The following is a 21722-nucleotide window of genomic DNA, read 5'->3' on the forward strand; positions in this document are numbered from 1 at the left end:
CTTCCCTGGTAGTTCTAATCAACCTCTGACTACAAATGGCAGCCTTCATCATCCAGCAGTGGTGGATGGTTAAGCCAAGTGAGAGTCACCGGTGTGTGGCTGCAGTTCCTCCCGAGGGCACTGGTGCACCAGGCTGGTGACCAGGTGGCAGCAGCCAGCCTTGGTGCCCAGCCCCACGGCAGCCTTGCTCTTCTCCACCAGGTGGGGCACCAGCTCCAACAGCACCGAGGCATCCACATACTGCACACACTGCACCATGGGAATGCAAAGGAGTGCTGTTAGTTAGAGCGTTGTTAAATGAGCTCGTCATCACCACTGTTTTGGACATGATCTACAGCGCGATAAACTAGACAAACACGCTGGACAGCCGTCCCAAAACCGTTTTGGATGAGTGTAGCCATTTGAGAGTTTGTGAGCATGAGGGCGAGGTATCGACAGGCGATGCCTTTCAGTTCTACTGCTTAAACTCGGGTTATAAAAATGGCATCCAGTACAAGCGATGCATGCACCTTGGACCATGGAAACGAAGCTTGTCTTTGTCGTGATAATTCAGACTTTACATTGTTTTGGGAAGTGAAGGTGACAGTGATGACAGTAATATGAGTGGCTCTTTCATCGAGAAGAGAGCAATATTGAGAAATAAACTTCATTATGCTAATTTGAATTAGTTTCAGGTTAAATTATATTTCAGTGTCGAATTCTTCCTTTCTACTAGAATAACAATTCAAGCCAACAATGAGAAAAATAAGCAATTTTGGTTTCAAAAAACAAAATGGTGAAGCGGTTAAATAGAAAACAATTTTTCGGACAACAGGAGCAACCACCATATGTCCCAGAAATGGCAGGAATTGTATTGCTCCGATGACATTACCATAATTTAATTACTTTTTCTGATATTACTTTCTTGCTCTAAGAGTTTATTAATGTAATGAGTTACTTTAGGGAAGCCATTTTGTAGCAAGAGTAATTAATATCGTCCACAACTACTCTTGCACGGAGAAACCAGCATAGCTAGCAAGAAGAGGGCAAATTGTGGTGGCGACTACTTCCCAAGGGGAGGTGAAAACTTGCCACAGCACTTCCCTAGTTGCACCGGCTTCAGGGCGTCTGGCTACCACAAGCTGAGAAGGGGCACCAGAAGAAAGATTCCACTGAAGCAATAAATAAGCAGCTTCCAATAGCGCTCATTTGTGTCTTAAGCATCTGATCAAGCTTCTGTTTTCACCACTCTTCCCCTTATTTTTGTAAGGATGTATGAGCATGAAAGAGGACCGAGAAAATGTTCATCTGGGACGAAACTCTGCAATGGTGTTTTTTGGAGAGAGGTTGCTCTTTCGTTTACCGTTTAATTATTATTTATGCTTGAAACCAAAAAGTGTGGTAATTTAAGAGTATGTTACTTTTTTGGAAGTAAATGTGTAATAACATTAATTTACAAAAGCACTAATTGGTAATGCAATTTATTCACCCTCATATGACTTTTTTTGGAAGTAAATATGTTATAACATTAATTTTCAGAAGCACTAATTGGTAATGCAATTTATTCACTCATGACTTTTTTGGAAGGTAATTAGTAATGTAATTCAACACATAAGGATCTGAATTAAACCACACGTCACGTGCCCTGCTCCGCCCCTTTGGCATTATCCGACGAAGCTCGACCACACTTGGCATTTCCCGATTATTATGAATTTATTCACAAATTGCGTGCGTATCACTAGGAGCGCGGCCTCTCCGCATGACACTCCAGTTCAGTCTCTTCTGTCGTCAATTGTTTTAAAAAGAACGGTCAGTTGGTGACGATGTTCCATATCAACAGCGCAATAAATTAGAGAAAACGTATAATGACAAACACAGTGCTGTACACAGTCTCATTTATTGCGCTGTAGATATGGAAAAAGAACACCCATTGTGCCACAATGCTCTCCCTCTGGTGCGAAGAAGCAAAGCTAGGTTAAGTTTTTCACCGGTTATTTCTACACCATCCATGTTAAAAGAAATGCATGCTTTATTTTCACCATGATCCTTGACACATTTCCCTTTGTTATACAGCAGCAACATTACACATTGTGTGCACGTTTGACTGCTTTTGCACCGACGCCTAACCAATGAGCATGATTAAATATCTCTCTGATCACCCAAGTTTGTTCACGGACTAGGCTTTTTTCTGTAAACACTCCCCCGGGTTTCTTCCATGTATTGAAGGAGGGCAATTAAAAGCTTCCAATCAATCAACATTAATTAAGCCAATGGCTGGACTACACTGAACATTGAAAGACCACAAGAACGCCTAGAATGTCGTGACCCGTCCATTCAGCCTTGGTTGAACATGCTCTAGGCTTTGCTCTGTTCTGGAGGTTGTGCAAAATTTAGTGCAAGCAAACTGAATTTGCAAAATGAGGCTCACATGATAGCACTGCTACAAAGAAAGCTGATGTATAAATAACTGCTGTTTATGCGAGGCAATGGTCAGAACCCCACCGAGAGGAGCTTGCCTGGTACACTGCTCGTTGTCTCAGCACAACAGTGCTGGGAAGCATGTTCCCCCTGTTGCAGATTCAGGCAAGAATCTGCAAACAGAATGATGAGAAGAAGGAAGACGAGGTTTTGGAAGCGGGTGCGCGTGAGAGAGAGTCAGCATCATGTTGGTACATGAACAAACGTGAGGACAGCCGGGTATTAAATGCAGTGCAGAGGCGTCCCTCCTTCTTCTATATTTTTGGTGCCGAAACCTGGGAGGGTAATGTGAGCTCCTCCAACAATCCTTCCTGGAGTTTGCAAGATGAACGCCAACGACCTACCAGGAGCTCCGCCATCGAACCCTACCGGACAGAGAGATGAGGGCTCCATCAAGACACCAAGGAAATGCGATACTCAATGAGCTTTTCTGACCCTGCTGTTACACAAGGGAACGCAGTAAATATGCTTGCGCTAAAACTAATTCACGCGAGATGGCTAGAGCAAACTGAACTAGAAGGCGACATTTGTGCAGAAGACACCACAGCTGCACTACAGTATAAGAACACACTCCTCTGCCATCACGTTTCATGAAGACAGCGGTGGAGCTCCCTGCCGAATGCAGCAGCACGATCTCTGGACAGGTAGAAAGCTGCAAGGAAGGAGTGACGCAGTATAGCAAGAATTTATGTAGCGGCGCAAAGAAAGACTTCAAATCGTTCCAGACGACTTCAGCCACCCAGTCTCTTCTAGTTGCAGTCCGCAGAAGCCCTTCAAAGCCTGAATTGCTGTTCACCGAATCACCTATCAACTCAACCGCCAATTCTCACATTCTGCTCAAAGAGACACAAGTCCAAAGTTTCACCGCTGTCACACAAATGCTTGACTTTCCTTTTCCAAACTTTCTTTTTACCAAAATATCGCGGACCGTGACTGATAAGAGTGATGATTCTAAGTGGGCCCAGAGCGATGCCAGCAGTCACCGAGGAGCGGCTGCCGTACTGTGGAAGAAGCATATTACAATCTCAAACCTACCCCCAGACTGGGCTCTCGAACAGTAAAAAGAGAATTGAGCCAGTTACAGGCGCTGAACGGCACTTTTGTGCTGTGTAAAAGCAAGATTGTCTTCGAACCACTATTGAAAGAAAATTTGTTAAAAGAGTGCAACATGTTGATCCTGTGTACCTGATGACATACCCTTGGAGTGAGCATCCAAAGGAATCCAGAATCAAACAATAGAGAAAGACGGAAGTGTATTCAATGACTCTGTGCAAGACAATGAAAGCGAACAGCAGAGAGCCTCCCTCGAAGAACTGGGAAGTGGAACTTCTGAAAATAATGTGCGGAAGAAAGACGTCTCGACAATGATTTTAGCCGACTTCTGTAGAGCTTGCTAAAGAGGCTGAGGTGGCAAACGAAAAGCTTGTCTCCAGTGTTTTGCGTAAACGAAAGAATGGGCAATGCCGCAAGAACTTGTGCAGTGCGCAAGGGAGAGGGAGAAAGGCAACAAATCATCGAACAGCCTGGAAAAGTGGCGGACACAGTTGCACAAGTACAGAAAGAAAGTGCGCAGAAAAAGAACATGATGGAAGCCCAGAGTGTTTTGTTGTAAGTTGTGTCAGCATTTACGTCAAGGATGTGCGTATAAACTTCGAGATGGAGCTTGAATTTCCAGCATTGAACTCACCATTTTATGCTGATGAACTAAGCCTATTATAATTACAATCACCCTCATGCCGGGGAGAAGGGCTCCAACCAGGAGATGGCATCCAAGTCCTGTGCCCTGTCCATGTTGCGCCAGCCGTTCCACATTGAGTGTATCACGCCCTACACGACAGGAACCAAGATGACCGAGAGCGAGCAGGAGCTTTAGGAAGTGAGCCTCAAGCTAGACAAACTGCATGAAACCATCAGACTGTCACTCTTCCAGAAAACACGGAACGGCTAAGTAAACCCCCCCCCGAGAAACAGTGCAAGTGTTGTCACCGCTGCTACAAGAAGGGGCGGTTCGCTTGTTTCCGTCGAACAGAAACGGACCCTCTGGAAATCGTGCAGCATTAACGAGGACCCATGGCTCCGATGATGCTCAAGCAGATCAGCGATGAATCTAATATCTCGAACAGTTAGAATCACCAAGGGAACCACGACGCGAACCTGAAGAAGACGCTAGACGAGCGCAATCAATTTCCGGTATATGCAGTTCTTACGACAGCATCTTGGACCCCATCCATCAGTCGCATCAATCGTGTGGTGGTCATCAGAGGCCATTAAGGTGACACTGTTCAAGCTTCGAGCTAGCTCTCACGGAGCGTGTTGTACATTCAGGCAATATGCAAACAGAACGACGAGAAGGAAGACCAGGTTTTGGAAGCGGGGGCGCGCGAGAGAGACCATGTTGGCACATCAACAGCCAGGGAGAGCTGGCTCTTCTATACCCTCATCATAGTTGCCACTTACCGAGGGTGATTCCATTAAGAGATTCCTGCAAGCAAATGATAAACTGCACACAGGGCCACTTTTCAGGGACACAAGGGGAACACTCACATAATTGATGGTCTCCATGGCTGGCGAGGTACGAGAAGCGGCCACCCTGGCTGCATCCAGCTGCACCAGAAATAACAAACTCTCTTTGGCGATTCTTCCTCCTGTAGTAGACAAACACACTTGGGCAAGGCACACAGCATCATCATCATTTATTTTCCCTTAAATAATGATGATGTCTTCATCTTATTCATTCATTTATTCGCCACACAAGCCTGCAGCACCTGAAGGCATTATACAAGAGGGGGCACGACAAACACATTGTACAGACCCTATTCAATATCAGGTTTAGCTGGCGACAGTTGTGGCAACCCTGTACTGCGAAGACGCCATAACGTTGGGCAATCAAAACTAAGAGCAAACGAAAGAATGTTTCCGACGTCTCAGCGCCGGTCTACCAGGCCTTTTACCCTGCTGCGCGCCGTTCATTTGTCAGACGCTTGAGACACCGTTTCGAACGCCGTCCAAACAGAGCTTGGATTTCACTGACACAGTGCCATGGTTCGCATTTTCTTTCCCCCTCTCTGATGTTGCGTTGTGCGTGCCATGGTTGCCAGTAAGGCTGCAATGACGTCACGTGAATAAGCTCTATAGAGACAAGGCCAAACATTAAATAGAAGAGAACAACAGCCCATCATGTCAGATATATAGATATGAATGCGTGGAGCCTATCTACATTGCAGCAATCAGCAATGCCAGCACATAACCTGTTCTATCATTAATATTGTAGAAAAGAAATTGACTGCATGGATCTGATATTTAATTTCACCACTTACGAGCAAGTCATGTGGAAAAAATCAGGTTGTTTTTGTGAAAACTTGGAATTTAACTAATACCAGTGATTTGAAAATAGATGCAATATTTCAGGCATGAAGCATTCTTTATGCAATCAAGACAGTCCTTAAAAAATGTGGCCATGAATAAAAAACTGAATTTGCCAGGCACAGACTTGGAAACACTGTCTTGGGCAAGTTCAAGAATGTCAGGTAATTAAACAAAAGAGGTGCCCCACATTATAGGGTGGGCATATTCATGGAAAGGCCTTATTTGACTAAAATAGAGGACAGAGCTGAATTCCACGCTAAAGTATGGCCCTACAATAAACTCAAATTCAGCAGAACATTTACCATATTTTCGCAAATCTAAGCACCTATTTTTGCAAAAGATTACTGAAAATGCGCATGATGTGCATTGAGGCACCCCATTTTCTTTAGAAGAAAAGAGCACATATCCAAGGCACGCTTGTTCCCTTTCTCTTTGAGCGGGCGCGGTTAGAGTCTGGAGGTGACCTCTGGCTTCATGTGTTGCTGGGTTCTGACACTGAAATAGTCGCAGGTGCATTACTTGTTTTGAGAGCTGTAATAGAGGTCAGAGCGTGAAGGGATGCCTACAGACTGAAGTTTAAGCGAATTGCGGAAGATTGTTATTTCTTGAGTCCATCTCATTCAGATGCGAAACGAAAGAGGGAAATCTAAGCAACCCCTTTCACTTTTTGAAAAAGAATTGGCCTCCTCCTTTGATCAAGTGAAAAGAAGCAAGTTCATTTATCAATAACCTACCTCCACCAAAAAAAAAAACTTTTTAAGATGACCGTGAACAGGGAGAGCACTGGCCACAACACTCACAGGCTATGCGCAACTCATGCCACTTCCATCAAACTAAACATCAATCTTGCATAAAAGTCTGCTATGCCTTCCTGTTCCATGAGCACAAGCTGCCACCCAAACTATGCTTTGCAAGGTTGCTCACAATCTTTAGTACCAAGAGAATGCCCATACCTCAACTCACTGAAATTGAAACCAGCCAAGGTGAGGTGTTGGCTCTGCTGAGCATGTCAAAAGCTCAGCTCAGTTGCACAAAACAAATTAGACGCACTGCACGCCCTAGGCTCAGCGTAAGAAAAAGGTTTGCTTCAGTTTATAGCGTTTAACGTCCCAAAGCAACTCAGGCTATGAGAGGCACCGTAGTTTTGACCACCTAAGGTTATTTAACGTGCACTGACATCGCACAGCTTTTCATCTCTATTTAAAAGTGGCCGCCACGGCCAAGGTTTGATCCCGCATCCTTGGGAACAGCAGTCTGAGTGCCCTAACGTTAAACTGTGCCAACGCGGCAGGGCGGTAAGAAAATGAGAAATATGAACCCTAAATGGCAACCAAAGTAAGAGATCTTGCAGTACTGATTGCCTTTACCTTTTTAAAAACCGATGTCTCTATTGCAAATAAGACAAGACAGGGAACTAAACAGCCTGTACCCAGTGTTTGTTTAACCTGATTTGCAGCTTTAGATCCACGGGGGTGGTTCCTCAGCACGTAGTTGAGAGCCACAGACCCATATTATAATACCTGTGGAGATGCAAATGTTTTCCTAAAAGGAAAAGCTCTTGGTTAGGTACGCCTAGTGTAAAGAGAAGAATTTCGGCTCAAAATATGCTTTCTTCACTGTCACCAAGTAGTTTCTGTCAGGCAGGCCCTTTCCTAGGCTGCCAGTTCTAAAACTCATCAAAATCCCGAATAAAACAAGCTAACACGCTGCATTCGATGAGCAGCTCGTCTGTGTCACCTTCAGAATCCTCTTTAGTTTTCAAGTGTCATGTTTGCCAGCAGCAAATGAGGAGTACGAAGTGCTACTTCACCATCTTTGCAATTGATGTCTTGCACACGTACTCACAAACTGAAACCCTAAAGGCAGCCAAACTGAGAAGCATTACCTTGCACATCAAAGCTAACTGCATATCAATTTCGTTATGTGATTCAGGCTCAGTTGGGTCACTTATTTATTTACTATGACAACCATGTTAGTGATCTCAGACTCTAACAACGCTTAAAAAATACATCATCCACAGGTAATCTGCATGTCGCGAAATATCAGAAATTTAGACATGTGGAGCAGAAAAATATGGTGCTTATTTTGTCAGTGGACACCTGAACTGTGATATGGCAATAAAAGAGGAATACTGATTTCCAACAAGCCTTTCCTTTCTTCAATACCAAGAGACCTTGGGAGAGTTAAGACAGGGGGCTCCAAAAGTGTGACTGCTTGTCTATGGTGCCAGCATTAGTGACAACTACATCTAGAATCCATTCACCAAAGTATTACTCTAAAGCCTCTGCATGGGATCAGCTGGCTTAGTACCAGGTCACTTTGAATGCAACTTCCCAAAATAGAAAAGGGAAGGATAAAAACAAGGCCCTTACAAAGCCTGTCAGCCAGCCTTAGTGCTCTGATCAAACTGACCCGGAATGCTCTGTTTCGCTTTCACCCCCGAAAAGTTCCACTTTTAGTGTGTGCTGATCGGAAGAGATCATTGTGTTGAAGGTTACAACTGTTATCTGCAGGGTGACAGCGTCTTTTGGGCAGTATTGCTTGCTGCCAGCAGCGCAGGGAGTCATGTTTTCCACTCGAGGACAGCTAGGGGTCGAACTCGGTGTAGTTGACCTCGACTACTGTTTTGCTTCCTCACTCAGTGAATACTGTACACAGAAAGCTAGAATTGGCTGCAATGTTGCTTTGGTCCCTGTTGTAAAAAACGTATGAGTATTTTGAAAACTTTTTACGTTTTATTTGTGTCAAGAAACTTTGATGCTTTTTTGTGTTTGTTTATTTAACTAAAATATTTTGCTGATAGTATATTTTTCATCACTTACTCAATAAATACTCATTGTAAATATTCATAAATACTCATTGTTCCTAATACTCATTGTAAAGAGGAATTCCTCCTCTGCAATTTGATACTAGACACTCCTGTATCAAGCAAGTTTTGTTATAGAAAGAAAAATATTAATGAAACCCCCCATAAACCACCCCCGTGAACAATCCTTTGCTGTGCTGCTAGACAACTCGGCCCTCAAGAAATGGGCCCCTGTGAGAGGCATACCCGGTCCCGGGCCTCAGCATCGGCCCTCAGGCAGAGCTGGTTCAGCACAGGGGACTCGAGGTCGCTCAGAGCGTCCAGCAGGGCACCGAACAGGAGGGGCAGGTGCGGACGCAGGGCGGGGCCTGCACTGCGGCTCAGCTGCACCAGGGTATCCAGGCTGCACACACACCAAGCGCCAACATCAATAAACCACATGACCGTGAAAACAAACTCGTGTATTACAAAAAAGCTTTATCATCACCACTCCTCAGGACAAACAGCAGAAGAGATTAGGAAGTGGCTCCAGCTGGCATGGGATGGCAGACCTCACCCACCAAATCAACTCCAGAAAACCGTACCAAAATCGCTAATTACTTTTCAATTCATCACCAGCCGGACTCCACATGCCTCTCCCACATTCTTCAATTAACCCAGTCCTGTGCTAGCTGCATCCACTTGACCCCTGTGAACTTCTTAATCTCACATTTTTGGCGAAGCCTGAAGTTGAAAAAAAGAAAACAGAGACGTGAGAGACACACTTTTAACTACATATTATTGACGGCGCAGAAGCATACATATATACAGAAGGTAGTGCATCAAAAAAACAAAGAGAGAAGACACTCATCGCATGCACATGCCATTAACATGGAGAAACGCGATTTCTTTATCCGACAGACTAATCGATGGAGTACTAACGCACTCAGCTGCTTTCTTGCAAATCATGTGTGCCTCGATTATTTTACTCTGGCATTTATCTTTGCTCTTTGCCTCAACAATGCACTCGCTGAACAATGGCTTGCAAGTTTTACTAGGGCAACCATTACAATGTTCAAACAGGTTACCATTCTTCTTTTTTTGCACTTCAGGCTTTGCCAAAAATGTGCAAAATCTACCAACTAGCCCAAGAAACAGCTTTACTGAACTTCTTAATCTCATTCGGCCACCTGCCGCCCCTGCTATACTTTCCTTCCTTTGGAATCAAATTTGTTACCCTAAGTTATCCTTTCTCGGCACTACGTCATTACCTAGCATTTTTTCTCTTACCCATTCTGCATGCTTCCTCTCTCATAACACCATGCTTCCTAACATGACAACTACCATTTTCCATTCCTCAACTTAAGTAAAACCTCTTTCGTTAGCCTCCAAGTTTCAGCCCCATAGTTGAGGTAAGATACAACTGCTGTATAGATACCAGTAAGATGCTAGTCGTAATCTGCGAGTGCTTGCTACCATCCCAATCTTATTTTCTTAGCTATTTCCCTTTCAAGAACTGGATCTGCAGTGACTACCTGTCCTAAGTAGACATATTTGCCTACTGCTTCTAGTGCTTCGCTACCTATTGTAAATTGCTGTTCTGTTCTCGAGAGGCTGTTGTCAATCATTCTTTGCAGTTCATCCCCTGAGTTACTTAGCAAGGCAATGTCATCAGCGAGTCACAAATTACTGAGGTATTCTCCATCAACCCTTATCCCTAACTGCTCCCACTATAAACCTCTAAATACATCCTCTAAGCAAGCGGTGAATAGTACTGGAGACACCTTTCTTAACCCTTTATCTGTCGGGCATTTCGGGCCGTGACGCACCCCCAGTGTCGGCTTAGTTTCAGGGAACTAGACTATCAAGGAACGAGCATAGCGATTTATTTTTGATTATAATTGCTATACAAATAACATATTAAACGGAATATACACATTTCAGTGTTCTGCCGGTGTTGTTAATTAGCATCATCATCATTATCAGCCTGATTATAAATTAGACAAAGGAGGATAATATAAGAAAAAAACTGCTCGCTACTTCTCTAGAGACCAAATCCAAGCTTGACTCATATTTATAATTAAAAGAGGCACCGCTTCAGTCCGCAGTAGGAGGTCCCGCGCGGTCAGCTATTCGAAAGTAAGCGTGCGCATGGAGGGCGTTCTTTCGGTGGCCCGCACAACGGAGAGAAACGGCATGTTGTGCGGATCAAGATGACAGAGAGAGATGGACAGAGGCTAAAACAGCCTCCTTTGCTGCTGCTAGCCGCAAGCAAGAGCGCAGTAAGAGAGAGATGTAGTCGAGGGTTCGACAGCATACCGTCTGGTCAGGAATCATGGTTTGTTGATCGATTCACTGGTCACTGACCATGGTCAATTCGACCATGGTCAGTGACCAGTGAATCGATCAACAAAGGTAAGAGAGAGAGCGAAAGCAGCGATCTAGTCATGTGTCGAGAGGCAACGGCGTGAGCCCCTGAATGTGATGCGTCGTAGCAGGCACGCCAACAGAATAAAAATAAAAACCTGCAAACTTGCGGAATATGGCAGAACAACCCTTGAACCCGTAACCGCACGCATGCGCCGTGGAACACGTACGCCGCAAGATCGCTTAGCGCGATAGAGTAGCGCGCGCGGAACAACTGCGCCCCCCAGCAAAAAGGGTGGCGGAGGTGGGCGCGGTCGCTCCATACTCTTCAGTATATACATACCAACATAACGCGGGGCGAAAATACGAACTTGTGGAAAGATTTGACAGATGGCGCAGCGTTTCCACAGCCAGCTTCGCGCTCAGGTGTGATGTTTTGAATGCACGATAGAGAACGTACTGGTACATTGGCGACACTGTGGGGGCGAAGCGCGAAAACGTACCGGTACGTTCGTGACAGCAAAAGGGTTAACTAGAATTTTATTACTTCCTTTATGCTGAACCATGGTTGCTGTGCAGTCACTATAGCTATCTTCCAGCACTTTTTCTACCGAGTCAAATGCATCAATGAATGCTATGTATAATGGCTGGTTTCTATCACCTAGATAGCATTTTTCTATTGATGGTGTGGATGTAATCGATAGTAGAGTACCCTTTCCTAAAACCTGCTTGATTTCTTGCTTGACTGAAGGCTGAGGTTGTTCTGATTCTGCTACCTTACTAAACACCTTGTATGTAAGGGATGGTGTTTCAAGTCCCCTTTCTTATGAATGAGGATAACGCCAGCGTTCTTCCATGATTCTGGTGGATGACACCAGGCATTCCGTATACAAGGTGGCCAGTTTTCCTTGTGTCGGACGCTTTGCACTTGTTGATTACCTTTGATAGCTCTGCCAGTTCTATCCTGTCTGTTGGCTTCCATAGTTTGGCATTCTTTTTTCAATAAAATGTTTTGCCTGCTTAGAATTTTTAATTAGTTTTTATCCCACAATTCAGATTCCGAAAATATGTTAATGCAACAGCACTTTATGTAGAAATCTGGCAGCATGAAAATGACAAGCATGCCTCTTCTCCTAGGCTTATGGCTGGATTATCTATAAAGCTCCTGGGGACAGTGATTCTCTTAACGAGCATCGCAGGTGGTAGCAAGTAACATCGCCACCGTATGGCTCAGCACTTTACAATGTTACGTAATGTTAGGTGAAGACTTTGTACAAACATTACACACAGTCAGTCATTATGCAATGTAGCATGACTCGGCACTTCAGAAAGTAACGTAATCTTTTCACATTCTTACACGTCTTCAGTCTTTCTGCACAATTGTGTTTTTAACCTCATTGGTTTTTGGTTAGAATAAACACACAAATTTAAAAAAAGAAAAGCTGCTCTTGAGGGCAGCTTTCCCTCAAGGCAGGCCATTGCACTCAGCCTTTGCCTTTTTTTTTCTATGCATGCATGTCAGTAACTAAGTCAGAGTCACTGTCCGAAACAAATTCTAAGCCATCAGCAGTGCTGCTGTCACCAGGAGGCAGCTCTTTTAGTACAAAAACACTAATCCGGGGGCTGCTACTGCGAGCAAATCTTGTCTTCCTTGCATAGCTACGCCCGCATTAAGGATATGCTCACGCTGCGTAGCAATGCCTGTGTTGCATGCCATCGTGGTCTCGGCGCAAATGAAGATGACAGCCAGAGCACGCCAGCCAAGCATGTGCAGTTCGTTCTACGTGGCAGGAGGACTGAATGCCGGTGGTTCGCTGTCCCATTCCCGCCTGGCCCAGCGGGCCATGCCAAATATATTGTTACGTGATGACAAGCAAAGGGACGGCACGACATGGTGACAGGATGAACGATGGTTTAATGTCTGCCGTAGCGCGAGGGCTCCTCTCACGCCACTGCTGATCTTCTTAAACCCGATGAGTGTGTCTGTGGTTCATCTCCCCAAATTTGGTGACTCCGGACTTCACGTCTTCGTTCTCTGCTCCTGCCCTGCACTTGCGCCAACCGCTTCGTTAGGCCTACCAGCGCCCGGAGCTCGAGACACTGCCTACCTTCGATCGTGTAAGCCATGGCCACGGATTTCCCCACTCATGTGCCACCTCTGTCGCCTCACAAGGCGTCACCTCATGAGTCCGCGGTTTCCGCTCTCAAGCTCCCTGACTTCTGGTCATCGGACTCGGAACTTTGGTTCTTCACCATCAAGACCATGTTCCGCCGGCACTGCATCTTTTCGCAGGTGCCTATGTTTGACCACATCATTGGCGCGCTCACGCCTACTACTGCAGCGATTGTTCGTGACGTCCTGCGCTCTCCGCCTGCCAATCGCCCATGGCATCCGCCCGTTTCCGGCCCGTGTCACCACCATCACTCAGTTTCCCCGGCCAGCTATCACCCGGCAGCAGCGCAAATTTTTTGGCCTCGCCAACTATTATCGGCACTTCATTCCTCGCTGCGCTGCCATACTGCAGCCTCTTCATGACCTTCTCTCAGGCCACAGCAAGCCGACTGCTCTTATCGCTTGGAGCGATACCGCTGACCGCGCATTCAGCGGCATCAAAGCTGCCATTGCCGGCGTCACGCTCCTCGTCCATCCCAAATGTGATGTGCCCACATCCGTCATGGTTGACGCATCAGACCCTGCTCTCAGCGCGGTCTTGGTTCGTGGCTAATGTTTGGAAGCCTTCTTTTCCAAGAAGCCCCCTGAGCGCCGCTACAGCACCTTCGGGCGAGAGCTGCTGGCAATATATTCAGCCCTGAAGCACTTCCGCCATTTTCTCGAAGGACGCACTTTTCATATCTTGACTGACCACAAACCTCTGACGTCTGCGCTGGGTCAAGTGGATGCAGCTAGCACAGAATCTGGTTAATTGGAGGATTATGGTAGAGCTCTTCGCATTGCAGTAGGTATAGTCTGGCTGATGATGCATAATGTTTCCTTGCCGATCTCAACACACTGGTGGTAGTGAAACATCTGAATTGGTACATGGCGCTACTGCCTGCTGTCATGCAGCTGATGTAAGCAGTGCTCTCTGCTTGGGTTTCTTTGCTCTGTGGTTGACATAAGGAAATGGGCATCCAGAGCATCAAAATAAGCTTCTACAGAGTTTGGTGCATGCTGTTTTGTGGCCTTCCTTAAGGAGCACACTCCTGTGCTAATGCAAGCAGTACAAACTAGCAAGCAGAGGCTGGAAATATTCTACAATTTATCTTGGATCAGGAATTACCCAACATCGCATTTCCAAGATTTTCCTGCATAACTTTGGGGAAGAAGCCTTTCTGGTTGAAACCTTAAAAGAGGGGCTTGTAAAGGCTACCTCCAGAATGGTCAACCAGCTTCTGAGATCCCACCACTGACACCCTCTCCTATCAGAGATGAAGAATGAGAACTGGATACCGGCTGCTCTTCAATGGCGGACAACAGTCGCGAGCATAGTTTAGTGCCTAATGTTGGCGGCGGCTCGTTTTGGCGCCAGCTTTGGCGCAATTTCACAAAAATGCCCCTGGTTGGAGCAGCTTTATCGAAATGGCGCCGCATTCCCGTCACTGAATGTGTTCATGGCGGAGGAGCATGTGTTTGCGTGAATAAGTGTTAGACTGGATGTCCCCAGAACCACAGCCTGGATGGTAGCGAAGATAAAACATGATTGCTTTTTTCTCTTCTACACCATTGTTTGAATGTTGCGCTTTCGGTTCAAATCTCGGTGAATGGAGAGAGGGGCTTACCTAGTGTGCCGCACCTCGGCCACAGTGCTGGACAGGCCCTGAGCCACGCTGGGAAGTACCACACCCAGGGCACGCTCACGGCCACCCGCCTGGGCATCACACGTCCGCACGCATGCCTGCACACATGCAAGCACCGTCTTGGTGCTCCACATGTACCTCCACCAGTGAGGAGCTCACCTTGGTCAGTGCTCGCAGCGCAGACTCGCTTGCCTTTCGAACAGACTCCTGCACCAGTGAACAGGGGAATGACCCCCCCTCCATTATAAAGAATTTTAGCTTGACACTGTGCACTGAAAACCAAATTCTTTATTTTCTTTTTTTATGGTATTGTGTTTGTGGACATCTGTAAGAATTATAGAATGATGAATATTTTATTATTTTATTGTCTGATCTCTCTTCAACAGCAGAATCCAGCAATGAATGAACCTTTGCAAAGCCCTTGACGTACGTGCCAAGTGCTATGGCACAGCCATATGCTTTCATGGACTAAGAAAGTTTGAACGGAAAGTTGGTTGAGTTGGTGTACGCTCATAACGAAAACAATAGCACAAAAGGAATACGAAGGACGTAAGTTCTCCATTGTCCTTTTGGTCCTTTGTGTTCCTTTTGCGCTACTACTCGTATTTTCACCATAAAAAAAGACTGCCATATTTGCACAAATATAGCAATATTTCTGCCGCCCGTTTTGCACTTGCTTTGCTCCATCCCACTCTTTGAAGATCGACGAATCAGCGCAATCTGCTGCTGGTACCATTTGTTTTCTCCAGTTCTATGGTTGCGTGCTTAAGTTTCCGCGTATTCAAAGATTCCACGAGGTCAACCAGCAGGTACGCAGCTGTTGCGGAGTGGCGCGCTTGGACGCTATCCGACTACTGAGCCTCCTTTGCTCAGTTGTAAAATAAACTTCATTCGATGTTAGAAAATTATTTTCCCTGTGTCATTAGAAAACAAACATCCTTGTGAGTGCATGAAGCTACTAGTGGCTACCAGCACAGCTTTCCGTTGTGCGAACATCGGTGGTCCAGGCGACAATTTCCCAGAGGATAAGAAACTTTCGGCACAAAAGTCTGTGTCATGAAAAGGAAAAAATATTGCCTTTGGAATGAGCTGATTTTCATGCCAATGGCGATCTTGGCAGTGATTGCGGCCACTTGAGATTCCAATTAAACCAACGCAACTGAAGTCTGGTGCCATTTTGTCATTGCTGCTGCATGGCTGTCTTCACTGTCGTTATGCTTAACCAAGGATTAAAATGCGATTCACAGCTTACTGTTGTTAAACAGCAAGCCGTCAATAATTACTTATTAGGTACATATATTATGATGAGGCTGCCCAAAAATTATATGCCAGTGCCAGTATGTATAGTGGGCTACCAATGAAGTACAGCAAATGAAATACGTGATTGGTGCTGCTCGCGCGGCAATAGAGCGCTCAAGCATCGTCCGTAAACAGCCTCCACATGCCACGCCTCCTGCAAGCCGTCCATGGAGGCGCTAGAGTCAAGAAAGTGTGCTCAAATTCATTGCTATCTTAAATAATAAGCCTACTGATAACAGAATGTCAAAAATTAACCCCTATTGATAATGATGGCACGTATTATTGATGATGGCACATATCGTGATTCTGGTAGGATAACTGCGACACAAGCAAGTTTCTCTTCACAGCTGTGTAGCGGCAGTCGCTGGTGCGTCGCGGCTCATCTGAGCTTCTAGCATACATTTGCTAGGAAGGCACCGTAATTAATGATATCCTCATTTCGTTGTGAGACAAAGCAGTTCTATGAGTAGTCCGTTTACTACAGCAGTATGCGTGTGCTTGTCGTTGGGCGATACTCGAAGGACTAGGATTGCACCCTATACAATGCCATTTGTTGCTACTGAAACGTGATTTAAAGCTGGCCAGCTCGTGTGCTTTTCGCACTCGGGGGCCGATTTCCGACTCGCGCAAATATGCTGACGACATACTCGACAGCATCTTCTGTAACGCCGTTTTTTTGGAACTGCTGGTTGCTCAAACAAGTGTCCAAGATGTTCTACATTGTTCAAATAACAACATTTTCAATCAAGCTGTCAAGTCCCCTCAAGCAACGTACACGCAGCAATACCACCGGCCTGGCATACCGAGAATGACGTCATGATGGGCCAATTACAGATTTGTTGGGAGGACGCTGGTGCTCGCTTTCTTGTATAAACTGCATCTGCCACTGTCAAGTATGATTGTTAAGCGGACAAAAACTGTAACATGCCGCATAGAATTCATTTTATTACAAAAAACATTTCAGCTTATCTTTAATGCACGGCAGGCTTACCAATTCTTTGTTCTCAATGTACAAAATTTAATAAAAGTAGTGGCCCAAGCACATGTAGTAGGGATGCTATTCCACGCACACTGTGGAAACTTAGCCAATGCTGCATTGCCCATGGCTGAGAGTCATAATTTACAAGGACTCACTGGACAAAACTGCAGTTTCCCGACAATGGCACATAGGATATATGCATAGACAGGAATGCTCATTTACAAATATGCTGGCTCACTCGTGCCCTGTCCAACACTGCTGAATGAGGCAATCACAGAAATGGTTCTTGTGCCATGACTGAAGAACAGAGCTGCCCGTTTGTCACCATCGCTACCTCCACTGCTTCCACTCAAAAAATGCCCTTTATCACCTTTGGACCACATGCAGCTGGGCTCAGCTTATGGATGTGCAAGTGGTGGATGGGGGAGCAGGTAGGATATTGTGTGTACGCAGATACCTACAGGTGCTCACACATGTTGACATTAAATGCATTTGCACATCAAAAACAAGGCACAACAACGTTACGCTGTCCTCGCAGGTCCGGATTACCCCTATCACCTTACTGCAATCAGAGCTTAGAAAAAGTGACTAGCTTTAGTGTGCATCTTTCGAGTGTTTAAAGACATCATCTAGAAGCGGCCAAGAGCTATTTGTTATTGCCATCGAAAATCGCTTCTTTCCCTCTTAATTATTCTGAAGCTGTTATATCTAATAATTTTTGCTACTGCATCTCTTCAAGTGATTTTATTTGCCAGGTGGTTCTGCATTTAACAACAATCTGAACGTTTGCAACTTAGAAACAGTTTGCTTTAATGACCATGGGCACTGCCACCTAAATTTAGACCAATTAAAACCACCGTTTTTTTTAAACATGGACCTTATGTGAAGTTTAGCTACTGGTATGTTGCCACACCTTCTGGCACCACCCTGTGGCCTACCATATCAGGGCATCTCTTGAGCTTCGCTTCGTTAAATAACAACTGTGCTGTTCTGCTCCTAGCCACGTTTGTCAGTGACATTTGGTGGAGGTGATATCCCACTGGTCATGCCAGTGGTCATCAACGTATGGACGTCACCATCATTTCACGGTGACCATATCGAGTATATGGAGGACTGGTTGGCAAGTTTTGACCATATGGCTGCATTCAATCAATGGGAAACTAAACCTTTGAGCTGCAAGACGTGGCTTGAGAAACAGGAGGCGTCCTTTTCGCTGTGAGCATTCAGCTTGCTCGCATGACAAGAAATCACCATTCGCTTCAGGTCACAGCAGCCAAACGTCTTTCTGGAGGACTTTTCAAATGTTCTAGCCACTCTGACTGCACATTTTCAGTTTGGTTTAGTGACCCCGACTATCAATGAAGGGTGCTTCTGCTACAACACCACAGGCACCACGGACGAAACGGGTTCACGAAGAGCTCTCTGGAATCAGGTCAAGCATTGCTATACTAACTAGTGTTTTCCACTTAGTCCTTAGTGTTGAATGCCACAGGTGAACTTCTTCAAGGCTACATGCTGCATGAATGCGCAAACGCCATTTGAAAATTGCATTGAATTTTGAGCCCACTGCTTTCACATTCTCCATATAGTACCCCATTCATGCACAGCCTTTCCTGCAAGGCCACAAACACAACAGCTAAACCAGCCTTTAGTGAAATAAACAGGGTCAGGGAATCTTTGATGATTGCCCCATTCAGCAATGTTGGACAGGGTACAAGTGAGCCAGCGGATCTGTTAGTGAACATTCCTGTGTATGCATGGGAAACTGCAGTTTTGTCCAGTGAGTCCCTGTAAATTATGACTCTCAGCCATGAGCAATGCAGCATTGGCCAAGTTTCCAGTGTGCCTGGAATAGCAAACCTTTTCATTCCTGCCACATGCGCTTGGGCCCAATTTTCTGCAGCAGAAATTATTAAATTTTGTACATGAGAAAAAACGACTACTCCTCGGGAAGCCTGTTAAACCGAACTAAACCCAGTGAAACACTGTCAGCAAGAAAAGCAGCCCAGGAAAAGTACTCATCGAAGGAAGGCACCCTGAACACATTCTCAAGACACAAAGACAAAGATGCCTCTGCTTGCCGCCATGTCTAGAGCTGTGCCACACACTGCCCCCACGATTTTCGTTTGCAACATGCTGAACCTGATAAGGACCATGACTTGCCTTGATGTCATCCCGGACCCGGAAGAGGTTCTCCCAAAGGGAGGGCACATAGGCCAGCACATCGTCCAGGTTGTGGCCACCCAATAGGTCTGACAGTGCAAGGCAGCTGCAAGCGCAGGGGCATTATTATTTCACCACCCTCTCTCATCACAACAGGCACACAAAAAGCAGAGGCACAACAATTATTAAGCTCATTTTGAAACCCTAAAACAAGGGCTGCTCCTTCAACGTTGAATTAAAACTTGTAAATCATCAAGATCCGCTGCTGTAGCTAAGGCTCTGGCCGGTGTTGTGACTTGGCTCCATTTAAGCTGCCAGCAAGTTGCAAGGTTTCCCCAGTGTCACAAACATGTGGTTGGAGCATGTCAACAAGGGTCCAGAAACACTGCCAGGGAGTTTTCCTAGATTTCTGTAAAGATTCCAACTGCCTCAGTCCTAGCATGTTCATTGAAGAAGGTTCCAGCTATGGAGACACATTCCGTTTCGGTTCGAACATGTTCAAAAAAAAAAAAAAAAGCCTCTGTGTGTTTTTTACTCCGCTTTTTTAATACTGAATTCTCTTTCCTGTTCCAGTATAAAATAAAAGCAGAAAATTCATATAGTAGTCCATCTGTTGTTTTTGTCGTCGGATGTGACGGGCTCTACGGGCTCTACAGACCTCAGCAAAATGATTATAATGAGTGACCGATGATTAGAGCAGGGTGAGAAAAAAAATTATTTTCATGAGCACATATCTAACTAGAACTGTCGCGTGCTGAAAGAAAGTTAAAAAAAATTCATGTTTTCTGCTGTGTTCTCAGGCACACTAAATTTCCCACGAATTTAATTTAAAAGTAAAACTTCCACTACTGTATGTACAATGTTTCATACGGCTCCCACATAATGACTTTGAAATCAGATCAAGTCAAACCAGGCACGCACTCCAAGACTAAAGATGTATATACAATATGTGTGACTATATCTCACACAGCATGCTGGCACCTTTACATTTTGCGTTTCTATGAAGGATGAAGCCTTTGCTATGAAGCAAAGGCAGCTGTGTATTGTGGCCTGAAAGGTGCTGACAAATGCCCCCTCCACCTCATATTGGGGTTGGAGTCATTACCGTGTATTTGCCGGAGAACCGGATGAATTGTCTCACTCCTGTGGCCGCAAAACGATGCGACCACCGTCTTGTTGCTCGTCATGGTTGCCTGCATAGGCGTGCTATACACCTTCTTCTTAGGTCATCAATCATTCTTTGTAACTCAGGGGATGAATTGCAAAGAATGATTGAAGACCTAGACAGGAAAAGGCTTGAAAATCAATATGCAGAAGACTAAGGTAATGTTCAACAGCCTCAGGAAAGAACAGCAGTTTACGTTAGGTAGCGAAGCACTGGAAGTAGTAGGCGAATATGTCTACTTAGGACAGGTAGTAACCGCAGATCCGGACCATGAAAAGGAAATAACAAGAAGAATAAGACTGGGATGGAGCGCATTTGGCAAGCACTCGCAGATTATGACTAGCAGCTTACCGGTATCGCTCAAGAGGAAAGTATACAACAGTTGCATCTTACCTGTACTCAGACTGGTTTTATGTGCACAAAAAGATGACACAAAAAGACAAGGGAGACGGGACGGAGCGCACTTTCAACTGTTTTATTCCGGAAATGTACACGACATTTATACCAAAAAAATCATCAGTGCATAATCATCAGTGCCAGGTGCGAGCCAAATACCCAGGAAAAGCATAAAGGAAGGGCACAGGTCACTCACCTCTTATCTAATTTATCTAAAAAGACAAATTTTTATCATACATTGTCACAGATGGTGCGCTAATACATGAACTTCCGCTTTTCCTAATATGGTAGGCCTCAGCCAATTCTTGCGCAAGCGTGTCGGTGCTCCTGCACAAGATGCCGGTGCCTTGTAGCATTGCATCACACAGTTTGTTTGCTTTCTGTTTTTGGTCATCATCTTTTCCACACTCACTGATGTGCGCCGGCAGGTGCGAACCGGTACCGTTCCTCAAAGACAACTTGTGCTCCCTTAACCGGTCATTAACACATCGGCCCGACTGCCCAATGTACACCTTCCCACACTTCAACGAAATCCTGTACACCACCCCTTTTTCACACTTATTAACATGTTTGATTTTGCAGTCTGAGTTACGGCTACCATCTTGCAAAACCAGACGACACAATGAAGAGAGTTTCCTTGGGGCCGAAAAAATCACGGGTACCTTAAACTCGTTAGCCACGCGTTTGAGGTTATGAGCCACTTTATGCTGATATGGAATGACTACCGGTTTCACTTTCTTTTGTGCAACTGCAATCGTTGTCTGGTTCTTATTCCTTTCTTGTTTAATCTTCTTCAGAGGAGCTTCAGCCACTGAACTCACTATTATCTGGTGAAAGCCTGCCTGTTTCAGCTTCGCGATCTGATCATGAAAGCTTTCCTGCGCCATGTGACAACAGGACTTCCTTAGGGATGACTCAAGGCACATCAAAGCGATAGCACGTTTAAC

At 45.3% G+C, this 21722-nt stretch overlaps 1 protein-coding gene across 7 annotated transcripts in view; it reads right to left on the reverse strand.

Moving 5' to 3' along the window:
• LOC146201438 (proteasome adapter and scaffold protein ECM29) overlaps nt 1–21722 on the reverse strand; it is a 371995-nt gene that overhangs the window by 91831 nt on the left and 258442 nt on the right. For all 7 annotated transcript variants that reach the window (XR_014705354.1, XR_014705355.1, XM_084595850.1 and 4 more), the window contains 6 exons: nt 19215–19320; nt 14933–14980; nt 14756–14871; nt 8876–9032; nt 5002–5061; nt 90–249 (listed from right to left, as the gene is read on the reverse strand). Coding sequence is in view for 5 of the 7 variants with exons in the window: in XM_084595850.1 (XP_084451976.1) it covers nt 90–249; nt 5002–5061; nt 8876–9032; nt 14756–14871; nt 14933–14980; nt 19215–19320 (647 nt within the window). In the remaining 2 variants the exon portion in view is untranslated. The remainder of the gene's footprint in view (nt 1–89; nt 250–5001; nt 5062–8875; nt 9033–14755; nt 14872–14932; nt 14981–19214; nt 19321–21722) is intronic.

This window comes from Amblyomma maculatum, chromosome 2, assembly GCF_055883805.1.
Source record: "Amblyomma maculatum isolate TAMU_Amacu chromosome 2, ASM5588380v1, whole genome shotgun sequence".
Taxonomy (NCBI): Eukaryota; Metazoa; Arthropoda; class Arachnida; order Ixodida; family Ixodidae; genus Amblyomma; species Amblyomma maculatum.